At 41.4% G+C, this 26,433-nt stretch overlaps 2 protein-coding genes across 3 annotated transcripts in view; one reads left to right on the top strand and one right to left on the bottom strand.

Moving 5' to 3' along the window:
* The window catches only part of MRPL48 (mitochondrial ribosomal protein L48), a 50,067-nt gene that overhangs the window by 9,503 nt on the left and 14,131 nt on the right, over window positions 1-26,433 (top strand). The window contains exons 2-4 of one of the 2 annotated variants that reach the window (XM_082660226.1): window positions 641-693; window positions 1,698-1,735; window positions 13,958-14,046. In XM_082660226.1, the coding sequence (XP_082516352.1) occupies window positions 641-693; window positions 1,698-1,735; window positions 13,958-14,046 (180 nt within the window). The remainder of the gene's footprint in view (window positions 1-640; window positions 694-1,697; window positions 1,736-13,957; window positions 14,047-26,433) is intronic. The other variant, XM_082660227.1, reaches the window with a different exon arrangement.
* LOC309826234 (large ribosomal subunit protein eL13-like) lies at window positions 3,054-3,529 on the bottom strand. Its single transcript, XM_082660228.1, has one exon. It carries the CDS (start codon window positions 3,406-3,408, stop codon window positions 3,055-3,057), a length of 354 nt encoding a protein of 117 aa, XP_082516354.1. The 5' UTR covers window positions 3,409-3,529; the 3' UTR covers window position 3,054.

Raw genomic sequence — 26,433 nt, 5'->3', positions numbered from 1 at the left:
CATAATAGTTGTTGACTGATATTAGAAAATATAAATTAGGGACTTCCCTGTCGTCCAGTGGTAAAGAATCCACCTTCCAATGTAGGGGACGCAGGTTCGATCCCTTATCGGGGAACTAAGATCCCACGTGCTGTGGGGCAACTAAGCCCATGCGCCACAACTACTGAGCTCATGTGCCACAAACTACAGAGCCCATGCACCCTGGAGCCTGTGTGCCACAACTAGAGAGAGAAAACCTGCATGCCACAACTAGAGAGAAGTCCGCATGCTGCAACGAAAGATCCCACATGCTGTAACTAAGACTTGACGCAGCCAAGAAAATAAATAAATAAGTATTAAAAAAAAGAAAATATAAATCAAATTAGAAAGGGGAAATAGGGTGGAAAAAAAAGCAATCCAAGTAGTATGGGGGGGTTGGGCTTCTGTTTTTCGAGCATTTTCTCTAGTGGGTAGAATAGGAAAGAAGATGGCCTTGGTTTGCCTGCACGTTTGGTATTAACTGTAGGGCAGTTTCTTTGCTAGACAAGAGACTTTGGTTCCATTTTGTTTTGTGTACTGTGGGTTTCTAGCCTCTTTGTGAAGAGGTACTTGGAGATCTGTGAATGCTTACAATTGTTCTAACATGGCTATTTTGCTGTAGGCGCTGTGTCTGAGGAATGACACCATTTTTAAGCAAGCCTTTTCCCTCTTGAGGTAAGGATATTAATAACAGTAAAAATATAGTTAATATTTGCATTCCACTAGGTGGTTCACACAGCATTCTTCTTTCATCATCTCCACTTACATGTTTACTAAGCATCTCAAGCGTTAACTCCCCTGCAAACTTACTCCTTCCCCATTCTCAGTAAATGACAACTCCATTCATCTAGTTGCTCAGGACAAAATCCTTGGAATCATCCTTGACACTGTTGTTTCTCTCACTCTACATCTAATTCTTAAATAAATCCTGTCAGCCTTGCTTTTGAAATATGTTCGAATAATGCAAGGCTATTGCAAGAACGACTTCACTGGTCCTCTTCCCTCAGTTTCATGTCTTCCTATTCTTTGCTCACCTATTGCCAGGGTTAACTTTCTAAAACTTAAACTTGATCAAATCACTTTTGTGATTAAACTGCCAGGAGCTTCCCACTGCCCACACAAAGTACAGACAAAACTCCTTAGCACAGTGTTTGAGGTTTTCATAACCTGACCCCTGATTACCTCTTTTACCCTGCCCCCTTCCTTGCTGCTTAAGTGCCACTCACATCCACCTGCTTGCTGTTCCCCAGATATACTACTTTCATACCTCTGCCTAGAATGCTTTTCCTGTGGGGCTCAATAATCGAGAATAGTTCTTAATTTTTAAAACCTCATTTCAAATAGTTTCACCCCTCATGAGCATGCTTTCCTTTGTATTCCACCAAATCTTGTACATGATTTTGTTCTGGATCAGCACTGTATTGTGGCTCGCATCTGTTTACATATCTCTCTCCCAACTAGACCATAGATAGAGACATTTTACTTACTTTTGCATCCTCAGGACCTAACAGATTGACCCATAGTAAGTACTTAATAATGTTTATGGAAAGAAGAGAAAGAGGAAATAAGGAAATATGTAGCATTGATATATCCTTAATGAGGAGCATACAAGTTTTGGTAGCTTTGCAAATAGATGTGGGTATCTAATTGTATTCAACATACTTTCTTCCTCTTTTTAGGTTCAGAACCTCAGGAGAGAATCCCATCTGTTCTGCAGGTAAACAGTTATTTCCTGATGTAGCCTTCCTGCTTTAAGTGACCCTCTAACACTCTAATAATTTTGTCTAAAAAGATGCCTAACATATCTTTGAGAAGAGTGCCTGGGACCAAATCCTACCCCTCACGTGGAACAGGACAAAGGGCAAGAACATAAAGTAGTGGTTTAAGAGCAAGAGTTCTGTAGTAAGTTTGGATTCCAACTCTACCACATACTATTCTGTGACTTTTAAGTACCTCTCCATAGCTTGGTTTCCTCACTTTAAAAAATGAGAATTATAGTACAAACTACAGTGAATTATTTGAAGATTCAGTGAGATAAAACATATAAAGTGCTCAAAAAAAGTTAGTATTGGGACTTCCCTGATGGTCCAGCGGCTAAGACTCCACACTACCAATGCAGCGGGCCCACGTTCGATCCCTGGTCAGGGAACTAGATCCCACATGCCACAACTAAAAAGTGATCCCACATGCCACAACTAAGACCCAACACAGCCAAATAAATATTAAAAAAAAAAGTTATTATTATTATTGCTACTATTTCAGACCTGTCTTTCATGTCCATTATCTACCAGGCTAAGGCTTTTCTTCCAGTATTTTATCCAAAATGAATGTTCATTCAATCTGGTCAACTCAATGAATTTCAATCTGTTTCAACCCTATTATATGCCAATTTTGCTTTGTCTATTATGTGACACATTTCAAAGCAGCCATTGGATAGTAATGACATCTGTTTTTTGACTGAAGAGTATCAGAAACAGGGAATTCCCTGGTGGTCCAGTGGTTAGGACTCCGCACTTGCACTGTAGGGGGCACGGGTTTGATCCCTGGTCAGGGAACTAAGATCCTGCAAGCCGCGTGGTGTGGCCAAAAAAAAAAAAAAAAAAAAAAAAAGTATCAGAAGTAAAGGAATGGGAGCAAGGAAGGGAACTAACATTTACTGAGTGCCTAGTATGTGCCATGCAGTGCATAAGAAGTTTTACATCCATTAATTATTTCAGAAGATGGTGGCAATGTGTAGAGAATCACCACTTCTACCAGGCCTAAAGCCCAGCTTCTCAAAATATGTGCTTCTTTTTATTTATTTGTTCAACAAACATTTATAGGACCAGGCTGTGTTTTAGGTGCTGGGGGTACAAAATTAAGATGATATAATCCTTGCCATTTGGAACCTTACAGTTTTATAAGAAATAATTTTTTCAAAAGAATAATATAATGAACACTTCTGTACCCATTACTTAGATTCAACTGTTGTAAACATTTTGTCATGTTAGCTTTATTATTATTATTATTTTTTAATAACAAGTTGCCAACAGCACTTTATTTTTTCTTTTCAACATCCTGTTCTGCAGCTTCCTTGGCCCTTTTTGCCCAGATGCCAAAGTGCCGGGCATTGGTGCGGGCCATGCAGAGACTGGCGAAGGCCTTGAAGTTCTTCTCCTCCTCTGTGATAACTCTGGCCTTCTCCTTCTTGTAGATGTTCCGTATGGGCATGACTGGTCCGGTCAGCTGGGTGGCCAATTTGAGCTTTGCAGCAGAGCTGTCTCCTTTCTTGGGGGCTGAGGTCTTCCTGCGGATCTTGTGCGCCGGCTGGTTGAACCACGTGGCCACGCGCCGCTGCCAGTTCTTGTGGAAGTGGGGCTTCAGGATCATATCATTACGGCTGGGCGCCATGGCTGCGGCCGACTGGCCTGGGGAGCAGGGAGGACGGGGAGCGAGTTAGGGCCCGGGCGCAGTGGCCCGAGGGCGCACGCACCCACGTTAGCTTTCTTTCTTTTTTTTTTTTTTTTTTTGCGGTACGCGGGCTTCTCGCTGTCGTGGCCTCTCCCGTTGCGGAGCACAGGCTCCGGACGCACAGGCTCAGCGGCCATGGCTTACGGGCCCAACCGCTCCGCGGCATGTGGGATCCTCCCGTACCGGGGCACGAACCCGCGTCCCCTGCATCGGCAGGCGGACTCCCAACCACTGTACCACCAGGGAAGCCCCCACGTTAGCTTTCTTGATCAGATGTTATGATACTTCACCCCTGAATACTTAAGCATGCATTTCTAGAAACAAGGATATTCTCTACATTCTATTAAAGAACCACAATAGCATTATCTCCCTGAAGAAAATTAATAATAATGCCCCAATGTCATCTAATACTCTATCCATTTCCCCAGTTGTCCCCCAAAAGTCTTTTATGGGGTTGTTTATAACCAAGAGCCAATCATGGTCCATGCTTTGCATTTTGCTATGATGTCACCTTTAATGCAGAACAGATCTTTCACTATTTTATTTCTACAACAGTTGCTTTTTGATTAGGCTAGACCATTTGACTTATAAAATTTCCTCCCTTTTTAATTTGATTATTTCTGTGCGGTATTTTATAATATGTTCTTCTGTTCCTTTCCTACAAACTAGAAGTTACATCTAAAAGCTTTTCTAGATTCAAGTTACACAGTTTTAGCAAGAAAACTTAATAACTGATGCTCTGAACTTCATATTGCATCCTATCAGGAGAGAAAAAAAACCTAAGAAAATCTGATCATAAAAGTGAAAAGCAGCCATTTTAGAGAATATGGAAAATAAACACACACACACACACACAATACACACACGAAGAAGCTGAAGAAAATAAAAATCACTTGTAATCCTACCATCCAGAGATTATTGCTTAACATTCTGGAGTATATCCTACCAGGTCTTTTTCTAGGCATTTCTTTCTCTCTTTCTGTGTGTGTGTGTGCGTGTGTGTGTGTGTGTATTTTTTTGTCTTGCAGTAATGGGAACAAATTATATATAATGCTTCATAATCTTTTTTTTCTACTTAACCTATGGTGAACATGTTTCTACTATAATAAATAAATAAATATCTACATAATTATTTTGAATATACTGCCTTAAATGGAACAACTTTTAGGGTAAGAATCTGAGTCTGGTTTTGAACATGTTGAGTTGGAGTGCTTGTGAGGAAGATATACTAAGTAGTCCATTGGAGACACCGATCTTGAGCTCAAAATGTAGGTCTGGGATGAAAATGTGAATTTGGAAGTCATCATATTGTTGATTTTAATTGAAGTCTTGGGAATGAATGAGACTACCTGAGGAGAATAAGTAGAGAAGAGGCCCAAGGATCAGGCCCTGAGGAACTCCAACATTAAAAAATTGAGTAGAGGGTGCAAGATATGGCTAATGAGCTTGAAAAGGGAGGCCAACGTGGTAGGAGAAGACCAGGTTAGTATCGTTTCATGGCAGCCAAAAGGAGAGTGTTTCAGGAAGGAAAGAGTGGTTAATCACGTTACAGTTTCAGCTGTGTGCTGCTGCGAGGGGATCGCAAAAGACATGAACTAACGATGTTCCTTGGTTTCGACAGCATAGAGGTGACCTTAGGGAGAGTAGTATCTGTGTAGGTGTGGTGAGGTCTGTTGTGGAAATCAACTGCATTGACAGGTGAATGGGAGTTCAGGAGTTAGAGAAAGCTATTACAGACAGTACGTTTAAGAAGTTTGTCTTTGAATGGGAGGAGAGAGAATTGGCAGAAGCTGGAGAGGGATGTGGGATTAAGGAAAAACTTTTTTGATGGTTATTTTTCTCTTAATTATACTTTTAATTTTGAAAGATATAAAAAGTTATAAAAAAGTGAAAAGGGTGATATGTCAAATAAATCCAGATTTGGCAATTATTAACATTTTGTTAGACTTTCATTTTTTTTCTTGTATATTAAAAATAAGGATTATGTTCAAGACCCATTTATTCCCTACTCTTGGTATCATCCCTTATCCCATAACCAGAGAAAAAGTTCATTTTGAACTGGTATGTATTCCGAGGAAGGTTTTAAAAATATATTAAAATTATCAACTGTTAAAAATTATAAAAGCATGCAAATGGTAAAAATAAATATAAATTGACAAAAGGATGTATGATGAAAGATTGAATTTTTTTCTATTACCCACCTAGTCTCACTCCTCAGTGGTATGCATCGATAGCAGTTTCTTGTATATTTTTCAGGAAAGTTTTATGCGTATATTAACATATATGTTATAATGCTGGACATTTAGCTTGTTTTTAGTTTTTGTTATTTCAAAAAATGCTGCAACAACTGTTTCTATACATCTTTATAAACTTGTTCCGTACATTTGTAAGTTAAATTCCTGGAATTGAAATTGCTGAGTCAATGGGTTGTCAGTTGAAAATTTTGTTAAGTATTGTCAGATTGCCCTTCAGAGAAGTTGTATTAATTTACATTTCTATTTTCTGGCCCAAACTGGGTTTTACAAAACATCTTACTTTTTTGCTGGTGAAAATTATGTCTCATTTTAATTTGCATTTCTTGAGAAAGTTTGTCATCTTTTCATATTTTTTTGGCCATTTGTATTTCTTGTGAACTGCCTGCACATATTTTTTGCCCATTTTTCTTTTGAATTGTTTGCTTTTTCATTTTTGATTTGTAAGAACTTTTTATATAGTTCCTTTTTTTAATGAAAGTTCTTTTTAAAAATTTAATTAATTAATTAATTTATTTTTGGCTGCGTTGGGTCTTTGTTGCTGTGCGTGGGCTTTCTCTAGTTGAGGCATGCGGGGGCTACTCTTCGTTGCGGTGCGTGGGCTTCTCATTGCCGTGGCTTCTCTTTGTTGCAGAGCACGGGCACTAGGCACGCGGGCTTCAGTAGTTGTGGCATGTGGGCTCAGTAGTTGTGGCTTGCGAGCTGTAGAGCGCAGGTTCAGTAGTTGTGGCGCACGGGCTTAGTCGCTCTGCGGCATGTGGGATCTTCCCCAACCAGGGCTCGAACCCATGTCCCCTGGATTAGCAGGCGGATTCTTAACCACTGCACCACCAGGGAACTCCCATAGCCAGTTGTTTTAACATTTATTGAAACATCCATCTTTTCCCCATAGATTTGAGAATGTCACCTTATCATATACTAAGTTTCCATATGGATCTAGAACTACTGTATTGTAATTTAGTATTGTTTTATAGATCTGTCTGTATATTTGATACCAGTACCAAGCTGTTTTAATACTACTGGTTACTGTAGTTTTGAGGTATATTTTAGTATCTGATTCTGAGGTAGTTTTTGTTTTATTTTGCTTTTGAAACTGGATTAAATGGGGCATGTTAAATGCTGTTGAAAAAAGTCCAATTGAATAAAAGATCCTTTTGAAAAGAGAGGTAGGGACAGTAACAATTTACTCAAACAGCTTCCTATTTGGAGAAATTTAAGTTGTCTCCAAAATCTTGCAATGTAAACAACACTACGATAAACATCCTTGTACATTAGTATTTCTGCCCTTCTATGATTATTTACATAGGATATATTTCTCAAAGTCTAATTGTTGGGTCAAAGGAAATGCACATTTTAATTTTTTTTTTGGCTGCACTGGGTCTTTGTTGCTGCACGTAGGCTTTCTCTAGTTGTTGCGAGCGGGGGCTACTCTTTGTTGCGGTGCGTGAGCTTCTGATTGTGGTGGCTTCTCTTGTTGCCGAGCACGGGCTCTAGGTATGCAAGCTTCAGTAGTTGCAGCACACAGGCTCAGTAGTTGTGGCATGTGGGCTCAGTAGTTGCAGCGTGCAGGCTTAGTTGCTCCACAGCATGTGGGATCTTCCCGGACCAGGGATCGAGCCCATGTCCCCTGCATTGGCAGGCGGATTCTTAACCACTGTGCCACCAGGGAAGTCCCAAAATGCACATTTTTAAAGCTATTGATGTGTATTGCCAAATTGCTGTTTGGAAAGATTGTACCATTTTATAGTTTTTTTGGTATTTAAGAATCCCTTTTTATACACTCATCAACATTGTTATTTTTTTAATATTTGTTAATATTAATAAGTTAAAAAATGCCATCCCTTGTATTTGTAATTTGCATGTCTTTGATTACTAGTTGGTTGAACATATTTTCATACATTTACTGGCCATTTATCCTTTCCTTTGCCCATTTCAATTGTGGAATCTCAGTGCCTAGAAGGCTCCAAGGCCCAGGGTAACTCACCAATATCAGCATGCCAAAGTAATTCTCTTTGAAAGGACACAGCTTTGTTGGCATTTTTCATGTGTCTTTGAGATTTCTTTAAAGTTAGAAATTTCAAAATTGAATTATAATGGTGTTCGGAAAAGAAGAATAGGAAGCAGTGTCCTGTTCCTACCTTTACACATCATACTCTCTGTGGGCCCTGGGTACCATCCCAGCTGCTCTCTCTAAGGGATGGACCTCATTGTAGTAACCATCTTTTTCTTACTGATTTAAACGTACATGGAGAGGTAGAAGTAAATATATAAAGAGGTCTAAAGAGGTTAAATGAAGGGAACTCAGACTCTTCTTATTATAGCATGAGCAAAAAGGTGGAGTCATCAAAACATGGTACATTCGGGACTTCCCTGGTGGCTCAGTGGTAAGAATCCGCCTGCCAATGCAGGTGACGCGGTTCGAGCCCTGGTCTGGGAAGATCCCACATGCCGCAGAGCACTTACGCCCGTGCGCCACAACTACTGAGCCTGCGCTCTAGAGCCCGCGAGCCACAACTACTGAGCCTGCATGCTACAACTGTTGAAGCCCGCGTGCCTAGAGCTCATGCTCCGCAACAAGAGAAGCCACCGCAATGAAGCCTGCGCATCACAAAACGAAGAGTAGCCCCTGCTCGCCGCAACTAGAGAAAGCCCACACACAGCAACGCAAACCCAACACAGCCAAAAATAAATAAATTTATTAAAAAAAAAACATGGTACATTCAAGTCCAAATAGTTCAATGTAATTAGAAATTCTAAACTGAAAAAAGTTTGAAAAGAGATTTTGAAAAAAGTGGGTAGCTGCCAGAGCCAAATCATTGCAGATTGTCTTGGTAAAATATCTCTAGAATTTCAAAACAAAACAAGCAAACAAAAACACCCCAACACTTACTGAGCACATACCATTTGCCACGTGCTGGGGTGTATCTGCCCTTCAGGGATGTGTATTGGTTGGAGAAAATATCCTGTAATTAGACTCTTGGCTGGGGTTACCCCAGCTTTTTCCTCTTTCCCTCCTGCATAGCCCTGCCAAAATGCTTGTTCTAATTTTGAAGGAGAAATAATTAAAATGAAGTTGTTTATCCCCATCCTGGATTGATGGGTTTAGTTCCCAGTTTAGTAAACAAGGACATTGAAGGACAATTGGCTCTGGCATATATAAAGGGAAGGGATGTGTTGTGGGAGAAGTCAATACATGATTACATTCTATAATTGTACTAACTGAAAGATTTTCAAAGCCTCCTTTTGAAATCATGGGGTTTTGTATCTTCTTCAACGAAAAGAGTTGCCTTTTCTCTCAGGAGGCTGCAATGTTAATATGACAGCAGGAAACCAGCTTAATGACACAAGCAGGGGAAAAAATTCAGTTGAACTTAATGGAAATCAGAGGCTTTCAAACTTGTAAATTTTATAATTAAAACAACTAATTAAGCAGTTTAACCACTGGTAATTTGACCAAAAACCTTTCAAAACGGGTTAATTTAACAGTAGTTTGAACCAGCTTCTTAATTAACCAACTGCTCTAATTATAGAAATTGCCCCAAACTAAATTTGAAAATGCCTCCTTGTCAAGGAATTCCAGTAGATTAGAGGCTGAGGCAAGCATTTGTGGCATTTTCACCTAAGATGTGTCATCATCTCAAAGATCACTTTTGGTTCTGCTACTTGAAACCACTGGTGGGTGATTGAATTTCTGTGTACTTAAAGATGGTGACGAGTGCCTGGGTTGTTGTTGTTTTTTAATTTGCACAAAATATTTTACTATATAATGGTGGCATGGGAGAGCTGCAACTGTAAACTCTTGATGATGTTTGTATGTTTAGGGCAGCACAGAGACGACATTTAAGCTGGCCATGGAGGCTGTGAAGGATATCACCAGTCAGAGAGGTGCAGTCCCAGCATGGGGGACAGCCCAGCACCACACAGAGGCATGAGAACTGCATGGTTTATACAGAATGGCAAGTGTAGCTCTGTGGCTGAGAAGCAAGGTTTTAAAAGCCTGGAGGATGGAGGGTGAGGACGTGAAGTGGTTGGAACTAGATTATAAAATTGAGACTCTTAAATGCTTGCCTAAGGAGTATGAACTTCAGGCAGTGGAAAATCATCAAACATTTTGAAATATAGCAAGGACCTTCCTTGTCTCATTTATTGGTGTTACTGTAGTGCCTGATACAGTGCCTGGCACAGAGTAAGTCCTTTTTAAAAATTGTGTGTGTGCAGTGAATAAATTGTTGAATTAATGAAAGAGAATAACATGATTAGGTTTGTGTTTTAGAAGGATTAATTTGTCAGCTTTAAAGGATGGAATAGAGGGGGCGGGTGTGGATACAGGAAGACTAACAACAACAACTCAGCCAAGGATACTACTTGAATCTTTGCTTGAACTTCCATCCACACTCCCCCTCCAACCACCTTCCACCCACAACAACCAAAGTGATCTTTTAGAAACACATTAGACATATAATTTCTCCGCTGTTCAGCATGAAATCCAAACCCTTAACATGGCTCAGAGTGGTGGGTTCCAATCCACTGCCCTAATCTCTGGTGCACTCAGCCCCTCTCACTTTGCTTCAGCCACATGGACAGTCTTTTTGTCCCTTGAATGTGCCAATCTGCGTCCCCCTCTGGGGCCCTTGCACACGCTATTCCCTCTGCCTGGAATATTCATTCTCTATCTTTTTACCTAATAAACTCCTATCTGCCTTTCAGGTCTCAATTTATTTAATTTATTTATTTGAGTAGATAATGCATGTACATGGAACAAGTTTTAAAAGATACATGAGTATAAAGTCAACAGTAGGTCTCTCTCCCCTGCCATCTAGCCACTTCTCCCTGGGATAACCACTATTACTATTTTCCTCTGAAATCTGGTTTCAGTTCACATGTCATTTTTTTTTAGAGGCCTTTCCTGATATTCCAATCTAAAATAGATCCACTGATTGTATTGCCATAGCGCTTTTTATCATTCATCACAATTTGTAATTTCATATTTATTTATTTATTTATTTATTATTATTTTTTTTTTTTGCGGTACACAGGCCTCTCACTGTTGTGGCCTCTCCCGTTGTGGAGCAGAGGCTCCGGACGCGCAGGCTTAGCGGCCATGGCTCACGGGCCTAGCCGCTCTGCGGCATGTGGGATCTTCCTGGACCGGGGCACGAACCCGTGTCCCCTGCATCGGCAGGCGGACTCTCAACCACTGCGCCACCAGGGAAGCCCTCATATTTATTTTGTGACTATTCCCTCCTCCATTAATGATTCCCTCCTCCTACTAGACTATAAGCTCCATAAGCTGAGTTTTGTTGGCCTTGTCCCCTGTTATATCTTCACCTCATTGCACAGTGTCTGGCACATCATAAGTACTGAATAATTAAGCCCTTCCTAAATTTTTTGCCTGTTTCTGTAAACTCATCTCTTGCCACCCTGCTGCTTATACTCTGCCTTGAAATTCTCTCTGAGTCTTCCCCTCCCCATACTGTGTTCTCTCTAACTCCTAGTCATCTGTCAGGTTTTACTTAAAAGCCACCTGCTCTAAGAATCCTTTCCTGACACCACAAGTCCAGCCTTAGTGCCTCTCTCATGTATATAGCCCTTATTGTAGGTAGCCCTTATCACCTGCATTGATATTACTGTCTCGCCACTAGATCATAGATTCTGTCTTGCAGGGACTTTGTCTTTGCCCATTGTTACAGCTCCAGCATCTAGGGCAGTGGTTGGTACCAACCCGGGCCTGCCATGGATATTGGGTTGTTTGTACATTGCACAACTCTAGTGTGTGCCATTCACATGGTTGTGAGGGTATAATTGTTTCTGGCTACCCCAGTGGGTAGTAATAAATATTTGTTGAATGAGTAAACATGCTTTGGAGAGTTCAGTGCTTTTTAGGAGGTCATGTTTTAAAGTCATAATAAAATCTTTTGGGATGGATTAATTTTCAAGGCTCTGATCTGAGGATGGTTGTGTACCCAATCAAGGGGATTTGGATATCAGCTGTTTGGGCGGGGCCCCAGGTTGCAGAGTCTGGAACCTAAAGCCTCAAAGAGTCAGCTGGGACTGTGGCCAAGAAGATACCTCAGTTATGTTCAGTGCTCTTTGGAAGCCTCTGCCAAAAATACCTCCTTCTTCCATGCGTGTTAAACTCTTACTCCTCTTTCAAGAATGCAGCTGTTGGGACTTCCCTGGTGGTCCAGTGGTTAAGAATCCGCCTTCCAATGCAGGGGACGCGGGTTCGATCTCTGGTCAGGGAACTAAGATCCCACATGCCTCGGGGCAACTAAGCCTGTGCGCCACAACTAGAGAGAAGCCCATGCGCTGCAACGAAAGATCCCGCGTGCTGCGGCGAAAATCCTGCGTGTCGCAACTAAGACCTGATGCAGCCAAATAAATAATAAAGATGAGAAAACTGACTTAAAAAAAAAAAAAGAATTCAGCTGTTACCTCCATGAACCTATTCCTCTGTACCATCTTCCACTTCGCCCCGCTCACCCCTAAGGTGGAGTTAGTGGTTCTTTCCTCTAAGTTCCTTGCTCTCATCTCCATTAAAGTATTTTGTACACTATAAGGTAATTATCTGCTTTCCCATCATCCTTCCCCAGTACACATTGAGTGTCTCTAGGGAAAGTAGTATATTTTAGTCATCTTTGTAACTGTCCCAGTATCTATTCAGTTGTTGGCATATAATAGTAAATGCGGACTAATACACATCATGGAAGGGATCCATGATATACCAGGGTTGTCTTGATGAAATACTGTGGATTGTAAACATAGGGAAAGTCTCTGAAGCCACGATTCTTGATTGGCCTGGCACAGAGCAGACCTGCTTGGAAGCACATTTTAGAAAAGAGAAGCTTAAGAAACATTTCACTTGATGTCGTTAGACTTTTCCACACCATTTTGTGTTTAGCCCCCCACAAAGTGGTGGCCCTGGGGAGATGCAGGACCACAGGAGCTGGGAGGGAAGGGAGCAGAACCTAGGACTAGTACTTTTCCAGAAGGTAGGGAACAAGCAAGAGAGACAGACAGACATAACAGAGCTGTGTAGGGCTGGTTCCAGTGAAGGGTACAGATAAGGAGCTGATATCAGATATGGAAACGATCAAGTCTAGCTAGATTTTTTTTTTTTTAATTTGGCTGCATCGGATCTTAGTTGCGGCATGCGGGATCTTTGCTGTGGCATGTGAGATCTTTTGTTGCGGTGCGTGGGCTTCTCTCTAGTTGTGGTGTGTGGGCTCTCTAGTTGCGGCACGCAGGCTCCCTAGTTGTGGCTCATGGGCTTCAGAGTGCACGGGCTCAGTAGTTGTGGCGCGTGGGCTTAGTTGCCCCGCGGCACGTGGGATCTTAGTTCCCCAACCAGGGATCAAAGCCACATCCCCTGCATTGGAAGGTGGTTTCTTAACCACTGGACCACCAGGGAAGTCCCTAGCTAGATTTTGTATTCCAGAAATTCAGATGTTATAACACATCTGAGAACAGGCTGTTCAGTCACATAGACCTGGGTTTAAATTGCAGTTCTGCCTTTTACTTGCTGGTTGACCTTGGCCAATTCCTATTTTTTTGAGCTGCAGCTTCTTTATTTGTAAATGAAGATAAAAATAATGAGGATTAAAGGAGACTATGTATATATCAGCAAGTCCTTCTTTGAAGGGAATCTGGGTGGCATATCTCTGGGTCTACCACAGTGAATATGTGTATACAGATCCTATTTTTTACATACACACTGTTCTGTACCTTAGGTTTTTAGTTTTTATTGTTATTCACTTAACAAAGTCTGTTGGAGATTGTTACATATCAACACAAATAAAACAAATTAGATAGTTTAAAAAACTGTGGAAATCTGTGATTGTCCTTTTTCCTGGTTGTATTTGCCACCTGTCTCTTTCTCTGAACAATCTTCATTGGAAAACTTCAAAAGGATTATTGCCTGTTGAGGAACGGAGAAAATGAGAGCCCTGTGAGAATGCATTTTGTCCCCCTACCAGCAGTGGCTCTAGCAGGAGAGAATTTCTCAAAGAAAGATGGGTGGTGGGGATTAGATATAGTCCAGGGGCCAAACGGAGAGAAAAATGGGGTAAACCGAGTGTCAGCTCAGGATCGAGAAATAGCTCTGGTTCTTTAAACCAGCAAGAGGCTCACTATCCCCAAATATTCCATTTCACGATGGAGAATTTGTCTCCTCATGTATGATCTATCTGTCCCTGGAGGAGCTTTGAAACAGGTTTGTCTTATTTTCTGTCTTTTAGGTGGCGTTCTGCTGAGCATCAGTCGGCACTACAGGTCACAGCCCACGCATGGCATTGGAAGATACAAGCACCTAGTTAAAGCACAAGAGGTAAGAGGGGCAGGGGTCCTTTAGAAAAGGATAGTGTGCAGCTTTTACAAAGACCCTGAAGATCAGATGTGCATAGGTTGGATTATACTGGAGCTAGAAAGGATAGAGGGTTGTCCCTCAGTCCTCTCCAGTTCATTAGTTTGGATATGATCCAGAGTGGAGATGTTTTTCCCAGTTCCTAATCTTGTTCCTAGGCCAGGTTATCACAGTGAAAAGCAAATTCTTTGGTTTTATTATTTGTGACACGTAAAGAAAGTATCTTCTTAGTACTTAGTTCAATAGGGACCTCACAATGGAAATGATATGTTCAGTTCAGTTGAATGAATGGTTTGTGGCACATAGAGGTGGATTCACATTTTCAGCCAAATAGCTGATTTTTACAGTATTTACAGATTTAAAATATGTATGTGTTTCTTTAATCCATTATCACAGATAACTGGGAGTTATTTCTAAGCATTGTAAGATTATTTAGCCTATTTCTTTGGCTCCAGCTGAAGGATTGCTTCTGTGGTGGTTGGATTTTTTGTGCATTTGCAGAGGATTTTGTAGTGGGATGGACACAAAACTGGCTTGAAAGTCAGACAGTCTAGCTTTGAGTCACGATTCTATCACTTCCTGAAAACAGTATAGTTAGGAAGATTTTGCTGTTCTACTTGGGCAGATTTCAACATCGCTTTTGGTTCTTTGGCTTAGTTCGATGCTCCCATGCAACCCCGCACATCTCCCATTGCCTCTCTCACCTTGGCAGAAGTCCAGTACCACTGCATTTGGGCCTCAGAAGCCACTAAACTTGCCACGTTCTCCTGAGCAACATCCTTATATCAAGGAATTTCATGACAGGAATGTTGCCACACCTGAGGCTTGTATCAGGCACCTTCCCAGCAGGAAACAGCCCTACTAAAATTGTTCCTTTGTGATGAGAAGAGTACTGAATTGGGAACCAGGAAACTTGTGTTCTAGGCTTGGTTCTGCCAGTTATTAGCTTCGTGATTTGGGGTAAGTTAACCTAACCTCTTTGGGCATGGCAGGTCCTGAAATTATATGTAAAATGTTTTCTATGTGTGACTTTTTCTGGGAAGAGAGTCCATAGCTCTTGTCAGACTCTTCACAAAGTTTGAGAAACTCTGGATTAGAATATCTTCAAGAGTCTTTCAGCTCTGATATCATGTAACTCCATAATGCTATGATACATTTTTCAAACATCTATTATGTGCTAGGTACTGTTGGGGGTGCCTTGCCTATTCAGACTGAGTTGCAATAAAATTTTATAGTATGAATGAACAAGACCTGGTTCATGCTCACAGGGAGCTGATAAACCACTAGAGATAAGACACAAATAATTATGCTCCCAAGCAGAAAGTGACAAGTGCTGAAAGGAAGATACAAAGTGCTATTTAAAATTCAGAAGAAGGAGTGATTTACACCCTTTCTGAGTTGTGACACCTCAGAGTAAGTTCTTGGAGTTGTTTTATTTTGCGATATCCCCCTTCTAAAAGTCTCACATAAATTAGCAGAAAATAAAATTAGTTTTGTTTGGGTGTGAGTTTTTTGTTTTTTTTAATTTCTTGGGATCCTCCCTCATAGATAATTTTCTGTATATACCATGCTCTGGCCCACTCCTTGGCTTGTTATAAAAGGAAGCTTAATGGCATGTCTAATGCCATCTGTCCCATCTTTCTCTCCAGCCTCCTCTCCCATCTCATGGATACCATACTCAAATCATCATACTGGGGTGTTTTTTTTTGCAGTACGTGGGCCTCTCACTGCTGTGGCCTCTTCCCGTTGCGGAGCACAGGCTCCGGACGCGCAGGCTCAGCGGCCATGGCTCACGGGCACAGCCGCTCCGCGGCATGTGGGATCTTCTCGGACCGGGGCACGAACCTGGATCCCCTGCATCGGCAGGCGGACTCCCAACCACTACGCCACCAGGGAAGCCCCATCATACTGTTTTGAGACCTCTCACCTGCTCTTCTGTCTACTTGGAAGACCTGCTCTCCTTCTTCACTTGGCCAATACATTCTGAGCATCTAAATCCCATTGAGGAAGCAGGATGAGGAGGGGAAGAACAAATCTCTCCTTCTGAGAAACCTCTGATTCCCTGCACTGGGTTACTTGTCCTACCATGAGCTGCTGGAGTTCCTTGTGCTTCCTCTATCCTAGGACTTGCTGCTCTGTTTTAACCACCTGTTTTGATGACTGTTTCTCCTCCTAGATGATGAGCATACTCAGGGTAGAGGCCATGTCTCATATTTTTTCTGTATCCCTAGTGTCCAGCACAAAGCCTGGCATCAAGTAGAGGACAATAAATATTGACTGAGCTGAACCTAAATGTGGTTATTGGAGCTGCCCCGAGGTTTTGTAAATCAGAGCTGGCAAACAACCCATTCTCTGCAAACAGCTGCCTCCAGATGACCTTGGTTGCTTGAAGGGAGTGATGCTCCCTTTTGTTAGGGCTGTAGGCTTTTCTCTGATGTCATTCATTGTTCCAGGGTGGCTAGCACTATAGGGCTGGATGGTGATGGAAGCTGCTAGAGGCTCCTCACTTTCCGCATGGAACAGCACAATGAAAACTTTCATCCGCCAGCTTACAGAGGCTCTGTCCCAAGTCCCTGTCTCTTTTGCACCCCTGGGGAACTGGACTGGAAAAGCTAGAAGTCATCTTTTGGCTTCCTTTCTTCCCTGAACTTAGAACCTAGAAAAAACAATAAACAGCCATTTTCCCATTTTTTCTTCTCTGACTCTCAGGCTAGCTCCTCTACTCTCTTGAGCCCTACATCCCTGAGACAAGAGTTAATTCTCATGCACAAAGTGGCCAACCCTTGTCCCTTTTCTGCTGGTATAATCTCTTCACTCCTCCTTCCAAAGGTTCCACACTCAGCCTTATGACTCCTGAACCTTGGGAAGGAAAAGGCACATCTACCTCACCTCAGCTTTCCTTGTCAATACTGGTTTTATCTCTATCTTGCATGGCCTGGTTTATAACTCTAGGTTGGTTTCCATCCCTCCATCCTGTGCCCTTGTCATTGATGCTTCTCTGAGGAGTTAGTGAGAAGAGAGGTGAAAACAAAGCTTCCTCTTGGGTGGCAGCATGGGGGATGATAGCAAACCATTTTTTCTGTATCCTCAGTGGGATTTCGGGTCTCTCAGCACAGACCCAATCTCCTTCTCAGTGATTTCCCATTTTGCACACTATACTTCAGGCACATTTTCTCATACACCCATTCTGTCTCATGCTTCTGTTCTTTGTACATGCTCTTTCTTCTTTAAGACATGATATCTTCCTTTTTCTTCTCTCATCATGTAAGACCCACCTTGACTCATGGCAGTGGGGGCTCACACTTCAGAGCATATCTGCAGCCATAGCACTGTGTCTCAGTGTGTAATCTCATTATTCCTTCAAGGGCCCTGCATCATTCTGTTAAATTTAAAAGGCTTCAGATTGTTTGGAGTGATTTTTATTTGATAAAAATAAAAAGAATATAGTCCTTCACATTTGTATAGTGCTAGGTCATATCTCCCAAGACCACTTACTTACTTGCCCTCAGCTGTTGTTCAGCCTCCAATTTTAGGGTAATAGCAGCCCAAGAATAAAAGCATTGCCAAGAGGAAGATGTGGGAGGATGAAATGGAGACAACATAAATTGCTGTCAGTTTTAGCTGTTATATGTTCTATTTTTCAGGCTCTGGGGCAAGAGAGTAAGGTTTTTGAACTCAGACAGTTTATTTCCTCTTTGTAGAAGGGCAACTAGGAGTCAAGATACCTTTTCTCTTGGAAACTTCATGCTGTTCTGACTGTTGACATAGAGGAGGTGTTTGTCATTTCTGACACCTACTTATTTTGTTGTAGCACTCATAGATTGATCAGCTCTAACAGCCACAAGTCTGTGAGGAGACTGTGACATCATTCCCAGAAAAATCAGCAGATCAGAATCACTTTGTGGTGATAGTCCTAGCTTCCTGGAAACAGAAAGATTGGTTTTGCTGGCCTGGTGACTGTAGGGCTAGACATGGATTATAGGACTGGCTTACAGAGAGTTGTTTTAAACTAGCATCCATGTTTTCCCTCAAGTCTGCCTCTTGTAACTCATTGAAAAGAACAACCGTTATTGAGTGTTTGCTATGTGCCAGGCACTGTGCTTTGCACAGATGACGCTGTGGTGAGTGGGACACAGTCTCTTAACTACAAAAAGTATGAAGTGGCCTGGGAAGGATAGTGCTCAAAAATGTAACTAAGGTACACGTGGGAAGTGCTTTGCTTGGGAAATGAACTAAATATCAAGAGAGCAAAGTTAAAGATGCAGTTCTCCCTGAAAGTGTCAGTGGAGGTGTTATAGAGTTCAGCTCAACAAACATTTATTAAATGCTACCTGTGTTCTTACACTGAGTATGTAAAGTGAACTGACACTCATCTAGGAGTATGCAGTTGCTTAGCGTAGCTGGAAACACTGGGGCTGTAAAAACTATAAAAGGGTTTCCCAGAGCTTTTCCAGGCACAGAACAATTCCTGTGAAGACCTGACTTTTAGCCTGTGCCATTAGAGCACCCTGGTCTCCAACCCACTGGGCTCTCATCCTGCCTTGCCTGTTCTGCTAAATTACAACAGTGTCAGAGTTTTAGAGAGATTCATTTTTGATATGAGTAAAAGTAATGATCTCTTTCCATTTTCAAAGTGTTTTTCCATCCATTATCTCAGTGCCTCTCAAACCATAGGCCCTTGGAACACTGGTGATCCTAGAATGGAACCTCTCCTCAGGTTTAATAATGGCAATCTTCCACATTTTAGAAAGACAATTAAGTTAATGGATAGAACTTTCTAAATTACAAGTTTTTCTCCCATCAGTTTTACTTGATGAAAATAAATGTTAACAGAGAAACTCATATGTTTTCATATTTTTTGAAATGCAGAGAACTCCATTTATATAATCTAACCATATGTTCTGCTAGTTAAGTCATTCTTGTTTTATACAGTGAAAGCACATTGATGAGTATTTCATGTGCTTCACAAAGGGAAACGTGATTTTTTCTTAGGCCCTTTGTAACCAACAGATTTGAAAACCATGCTTTTTGCTTCACCAACTATCCTGTGAGGTAGACTGGGCAGAAAAGGAAACTGAGGAGCATAAGTGATTTCTCTATGACCATATGGCTAGTAAATAACAGAATTAGAACCAGAATTTAATTCAGCTCAACTCAACATTTAATATTGCTGGGCTCTAGGAATAGAGAAATGAATGAGACATAATACTTTCTTATTGAGGTAGTGGTTTGGCTGCCACAAGAGGGAGATCCACTCAGTCAAGGGGCTTAAACAAGACAGAGTTTATTTTTCTGTCATATAAAGTATAGGTAGATAGTCCCGCCTTTTGTTTTGCAACACTTATCATACAGCTTCTATCTCATAGTCTGAGATGGCTGCCTCCCTTAAGCCTTCATGTCCACATTCCAACCAGCAGGAAGGGGAAAGGGAAAGCAGTATGTGTGAGCTTGTATCCCACTGGCCAGAACTTGGTCACATAACCATACCCAGCTGCAAGAGTGGTTGGGAAATGTAATTTTTATTATAAATGGTCATGTGCCCAGGTAAAATTCAGCAGGTCCGTGATTAAAGAGAAAAGAGAGAATAGATATTGAGGAAACTGACAGGCTCTGCATACCTTCCTTAAAGAGAAAGATGGAGATTAAGAGAAATGTTTTAGAATTAGGCAGACCCAAGTTAAAGATTCAGTTCTTATGCTTACTAGTGTATGTCCTTGGGTAAGTTACTTAACTTTTACAAGCCACAATTTTCTTGCCTTTAAATAACCATGTTATTTAAATGGTTTGTGAGAAGTAAGTTAAAAAAGAAAGTTTTAAGTACTTAGCACAATGTCTGAAGCATGGAGCCCATAAGTAGTTACTGGTGGTGATAATGATGATGCTGATGATGGCATTAGTCCCTCTTTTTTACAATCCCATAGCACTCTATTTCCCTCCCTCAAAACATGCATCTTCTTATAATCGTTCTCTGTATGCCTTTCCCAATAGATTGCAAGTTTCAGCAAGCAGAGACTATGGCTGTCTTATTTACTATCATATCCCCATTGCTAACCCTGGTCTGGCTTATCACTATTGGTCAGAAAATATTTGTTGAATAAATGGATACATGTGATAAGTGATAGTGGTGTATAATGGGGAGGGGGTTGCTATGGGAACACATAGGCGTAGTACCTAACTCAGCATGAGGAATGAAGGAAGTCTTCCTGGAAGAGCATGAACAGAGCCTTAAAAAATGACTAGGAGGGGAGCTTCCCTGGTGGTGCAGTGGTTGGGGGTCCGCCTGCCGATGCGGGGGACGCGGGTTCGTGCCCCGGTCCGGGAAGATCCCACATGCCGCGGAGCGGCTGGGCCCGTGAGCCGTGGCCGCTGAACCTGCGCGTCCGGAGCCTGTGCTCTGCAACGGGAGAGGCCGCAGCAGTGAGAGGCCCGTGTACGCAAAAAAAAAAAAATGACTAGGAGGGACTTCCCTTGCGGTCCAGTGGTAAGACGCCGCGCTTCCACTGCAGGGGGCACGGGTTCCACCCCTGATCGGGGAACTAAGATCCCGCACGCCGCGTGGGTGCCGCAAAAAGCAACAACAACAGCAACAAAAAATTACTAGGAGTTACATTGAGGATGTTGGGTGAAGAGTCAGACTTTGCAGGGAGGGGAAACATTCTGGGCAAAGGTGGAAAGTCATTGATCCTGGAGATGCAGTTGGGAAACTTTTAGCAGTTTGTTAATCCTGGAATCTCAAGTGGGCACTAGAGGATGATGGTACATGAGACTTGAGAAGTAGACAGGTCTAGATTAACTTTTTTTAAAGTTGCCATTTATTGAGGAACTACTATATACCCTTATATGTCATGCAAAAAACCTAGGAGTACTGACCTGCTCATTGCACTTTCAGCTGTGACCACCTGAGGTCATTGCTCTTGGGTTTTAATTGACATGGTGCAGCAAGGTAGCTTGTGTTGAACTTGCCATGGGAGGTGGGCTGCTTGTTACGATTAAATTGAGAGGATTGGTTCTTTTTCTTCTTTTTTTTTAAAATTAATTAATTTATTTATTTTTGGCTGCATTGGGTCTTTGTTACTGTGCATGGGCTTTCTCTGGTTGTGGCGAGGGGGGTCTACTATTCGTTGTGGTGCGTGGGCTTCTCATTGCAGTGGCTTCTCTTGTTGCGGAGCACAGGCTCTAGGCAGGCGGTCTTCAGTAGTTGTGGAGCGTGGGCTCAGTAGTTGTGGCGCACAGGCTTAGTTGTTCCGCGGTATGTGGGATCTTCCCGGACCAGGGCTCGAACCCGTGTCCCCGGCATGGGCAGGTGGATTCTTCACCACTGTGCCACCAGGGAAGTCCTGAGAGGACTGGTTCTTTCATGTGTGTCTTCTCTCTCTCTCTTTCTCTGAACTATAAGCCTCTTTAGAACTGAGACTGTGTTTTCTCTTTCTTTGGACTCTTTCTTTAGAGTGGTTGAATCAGCACTTTGCACACAGCAGGTGCTTAATAAATGTCTCATTCTGTAAAGCACACCAATAGGATACTAGGAGCATGCTTACCTCCAATTTGTAGTAAAAATAATGTCCTATCTGTGTACATTACTCAGTCTTTCTTTAAAGATACCACTTATTGAGCAACTACTATATACCAGACGTGTAACCACTGTGTGCCAGGCTTTAAAAGCATTATTTCATTTTACAGTATTATAAATGGTATATTTTATTTAATCCTCAGATATGCTGTGGTTATTAAGGACGCTGTTTAAGGAATCTAAGACTCATTAAATGACTTTCCCAAGTGGCTAGTAATTTCCAGAGCCATTATTTGAACTGACAGTGGTCAGAATCAATCTAATGTCCATACTATTTCCATTTCACAGAAATTCACTATTTTGAGCTTCACAAGAACCTTAGGTATTACAGATGAAGACACTGACACCTAGAGAGGTCACTCAATGTCATGTAGTGACTAAGACAGTACTTGAGCCCAGATTTTCTTTTTTTTTCAGCCATGCTGTACAGCATGCAGGATCTTAGTTCCCCAACCAGGGATCAAACCCGTGCTCCCTGCAGTGGAACCGTGGAGTCTTAACCACTGGACTGCCAGGGAAGTCCCCCAGATATTCTTTGGCTTCCATCTTAGTCTAGGGCTCTTTATGCAGCACCAGGCTGAGCCTCTCTGCCATCCCAGTCAGGGTCAGACCTTCTGTCTGGTGTACATTTCTTGAGTGTGCTACACTGAGTTATAAACATAACCACTTGATTTCTGTGTACCCTACGGCTCATTATGGACTGTTCAGAGTACCATCACCAAATCATTTAAGTCCCCAGGTGTAGCTTTTAAAATTTCCATCAGCAGAATTTCTGGAAGCTGTATATGCTGCAGGCCTGTCAGCTTTTCATTTGAGGATTCAGATGATACAATTTCTTCCCAACTTTCCCACCCTAGAGAATGCCACCTATAGTGATAGGCAGCTACTATCATTACTTTTGCAGAATCTAGAGGAGAGAGCCTGGGTTTGGGGCCACAGACTCAGCTTCTAGCCATGGCTAGACCCAAAGTGGTTGCCTTTTCCATTTCCTTACTATTGTAACCTTTATTTTAACCTTTCTGGACCTCGACTTCCCCCTTATATAAAATTAGGGGAGGAAGGAAGGAGAAACTAAGTTATCTCTAAGTTACCTTGCAGCTATAACAGTCTGTGATTCTGATCTGAGTCCTTTCTCTATCTGTTCTTTGCCAGCGAAGTTCCCCAGTAGCCTTGGCCAAATAACATCCTTCAGAGGACCTCAGTTTTCTGTCTGTAAAATAGGAGTAATATGGATATTTCTGTACAAAAATGGTTTAGTGATTTATCCCATGGCCCATTTTGGGCATTATATTGTACTTCTACGGGGATCCAAGGATGGCCGCCCTGGGCCAACTCACGGTGAATCCAGGTCAGTCACAGGAGTACCAAAGTTTGATGGTGGACAGCAGTCCATCTTCCCTGCCATCTTTCTCGTAGCCTCCATTCCTTTCCTGCCTAGCTCTCCTTCATGGGCAGTCAGGGTGGCCTTCCCGAAACACAGCCCTAGTCATGTACATCTCTTGCACAGATATCTTTAGTAGCTCCCCATGGCAGTCATGAAGGTCTAAACTTAGGCAGTAGGAATAAAAAGGAGGGGATGAGAAAGACTGAGCAGGTAAAATTATAGGAACTGGTGTCTGAAATCTCATGCACTCAAGCTCTTGCTAGCTATGCTGTGCCCTGGCTCAGAACTGAAATATAATATCACAGTGGACTCCTGATGGTGTGGATTGGTCTAGACAGATCTAGGCCAACATGGAAAAGCAAGCGAGATGCCAAGAGGGATACTAGAATCAGCTTTCTTCTTTTTGTTCTCCTAAGGCGACACTTTTGAAGAGCCCTGGCATTTTCCCTGGTTAAGAAAAGCCTCCTGCAGGCTTCAAAGAAGCTCCTCCCTTCCCTGCTGGAAAATTTCAGCCACTCCCCTTTGCATTCTGACTTTAGCATTCTTCACAGCTCTGACTGCAGTGCTGTCATGATGAGAAGTCTGGATCGCTGCATTTGGCCTCGGGTATGGTGGGCTCTGCAGGAGACCCAAACCCCTGCACCTTGATGGTTGGTTATAGAAGCTGGCTTCTCACTCATAGCAAAGTCTAGGACCCTGGGGTGACTACCACTGTTAAGAACTTTAATAATGCAGAGGGTTCAGTGAAAAAATTTCTGCATTGGGAGTCAGGAGGTCTGGGTTAGTTCCTAGGATCTGTCCGGTGTGGCTGTGTGACTCTGGGGGACATATTTAATCTCTCTGGGCTTCATATTCTTCCCCTGCAAGGATGAAGAACTGGGAAAAAGTTATCTCTAAATGCCATCCTATTCTAAAATTCTAAAATAGTGATCCACTGCATGTTGTCTCTCTGCTGGGCCCTGTGCTAGATGTGAGGAATATGAAAATTAAAAAATAATAATAAAAGTTAATGTTTATTGAGTGTTTAAATATGTGCCACAGATTGAATTAACTATATACAGTGTTTTGTTCAGTTCTCAGAATATCCCTGTGAGATCAGGTTTGTATCAGTTTTACCGGCCTTGTGAAAGGACCATTTCTTGGTCCTCCCCCTGTTTCCCCAGATTGGGCCCCTGCTCTCTTAGACTGACCTGGAGAGCATTGATGTGAGAGAACCACTCTAGGTGCTCTGCCAGGAACACCTCTGCTATGGCAGTAACTAGGCTGTTGGCTGTTAGATAGGGGTGACTTAAGACATGTAAATAGATCCCCACCTCATTTTTTTCTTTAAAAAAAATTTCTACCAAATAGCAAGATTTATTCTAAATCTCCAATAATTAGGACAGTGTGGTATTAGCTCAAGAATAGACAAATAGCCCAATGGAGCAGGATAAAGAATATAGAAACAGATCCAAGTATCTCTGAACATTTATTATATGACATAAGTGACACTGCATTGCAATGGTGCTGGGGTACTTGGGTCAATTGGATTGAATAGTCATGTGAAAAAAACTGACTTGACTCATATTTCACACTGTACACAAAAAGCACTTAAAATGATTGTAGATCTAAATGTAAATATTAAAATAATCAAACTTTAGAAGATAACATACAAGAATATCCTCATGATCTTAAGGTAAGCAAAGATTTCTTAAACAGGACACAAAAGTCACTATAAATATAAAAGAAAAAAATGAGTAAATTGGACTACATTAAAGATAAGAATTTTTGCTCATCAAAATGCACCATTAAAAAGTGAAAAAGGAAGACACAGGGAGGAAGAAGATATTTGCAACATGTACGTTTAACAAAGGATCATGTCTAGAATATAGAAGGAACCTCTGCAAATCAGTAAGGGAAAGGAAGGCAACCCAATCTAAAAAATGGGCAAAATACTTGAATAGGCAGGTTATAAAAGAGAATATCTAAATGGCCAGTGGACATATGGGAACATGCTCAGGTTCAGTAAACTTAAAGAAAATGCAAGTTAAAGTCTCAATGCATTACCACCTCATACCAACCAGAATGGCTAAAAGAAACCAACCAGAAAACCTGACTATACTAAGTTTTGTAAGTATTGGCAAGAATGTAGAGCAACTAGAACGTTCGTGTACTGCTGGTGGGAGTCTAAATTAGAAACCACTTTGAAAAACAGAGAACTTATTAAAGATGAAACTCTACATTGTCTGTAAATCAGTAGTTCAAGTTCTGGGTATATCCCCAACAGAAATACATACATATGTTCACTGAAAGATACATGCAAAAACATTGGTAGCAATACTATTCATAATGGCTCCACACCGGAAACAACTCTAATTTCCACCTACAGTAAAAAGGATAAATAAACTATAACATATTCATATAATAGACTTACTAGGGCAATGAGAAGGAAAGAATTCCTGTTTCACCTAAAACATGATGAATCTTACAAACATAATGAGTTAAAGAAGCTGGACACAAAAGAGAACATAGTATATTATTCCATTTTCATGAATTTAGAAAAAAGGCAAAATGAGCATATGGTTCTAGAAGTCAGACTAGTGGTCACCAATTTGGGAGGCAGGAGACTTTTGCGGGTGCTGGTAGTGGTCTGTTTCTTTTTCAAGATACTGTTTAAACAGGTATTTTCACTTTGAAAATTCATTAAGCTGTGTCCTTATTTATGCATTTTTAGTATGAACATTGTAAAAACATTTTTACTAAAAAATTTTAAAAAGCAAGGTAGATTTTAAGATTCTAACTTTGAATTGATAAAAGATTCATATTATTAAAAATTCAAAAAATATAGAAGGGAAGTAGTTAAAAAGTCTCCTTCCCATCCCTGTGCCCCAGCCATACAGTTCCCTCCCTCATAGGCAGCCAATGGTATTAGTATTTTTGTGTATCCTTCCAGAGTTAGTTTTTGATATGCAAACAAATAAATATGTAAGTAATTAAACACACACATCTATTCTCCCCCACCCACCCTTTGTATATGTATGGCAATATTCTGAAAACATTATTCTACAGTCTGCTTTTAGCATTTAATTTATCTTAAAAACCTTTCTGTATCAGTACATAAGGAAGTTCCTTATGTCTTCTTACAGCTGCATAATGTACTATTGAATGGATGTGCCATGTTTTATTTAACAAGTTCCCCTCCTGGTGGGCATTTAGGTTAAATTATTTCTGGTTGAGAAGCTTTCTTGATCCTGATCTATGTCGTGTTACATATCTGTTTTCCCAGGGCTCATACTTTTTACAGCAGTTTGCACAGGTTGTTATGTAGTGAAGCAATACTTTATATGAAAGAGAAGGGTAGAAATAAAATAATTTGTCTGCCTCTAAGTTTTTAAAAGGAAGGCTGTCTAAATAATTG

The sequence above is a fragment of the Grampus griseus genome (genome assembly GCF_964374135.1).
Source record: "Grampus griseus genome assembly, chromosome: 8".
Lineage (NCBI taxonomy): Eukaryota > Metazoa > Chordata > Mammalia > Artiodactyla > Delphinidae > Grampus > Grampus griseus.
Note: the sequence above shows the minus strand (reverse complement) of the source record. Positions and strands in the feature narration are given on the sequence as shown.

What these genes read in the sequence shown, in the direction of transcription:
- LOC309826234 (XM_082660228.1), bottom strand. Translation starts at nt 3,408, where the DNA reads ATGGCGCCCAGCCGTAATGATATGATCCTGAAGCCCCACTTCCACAAG.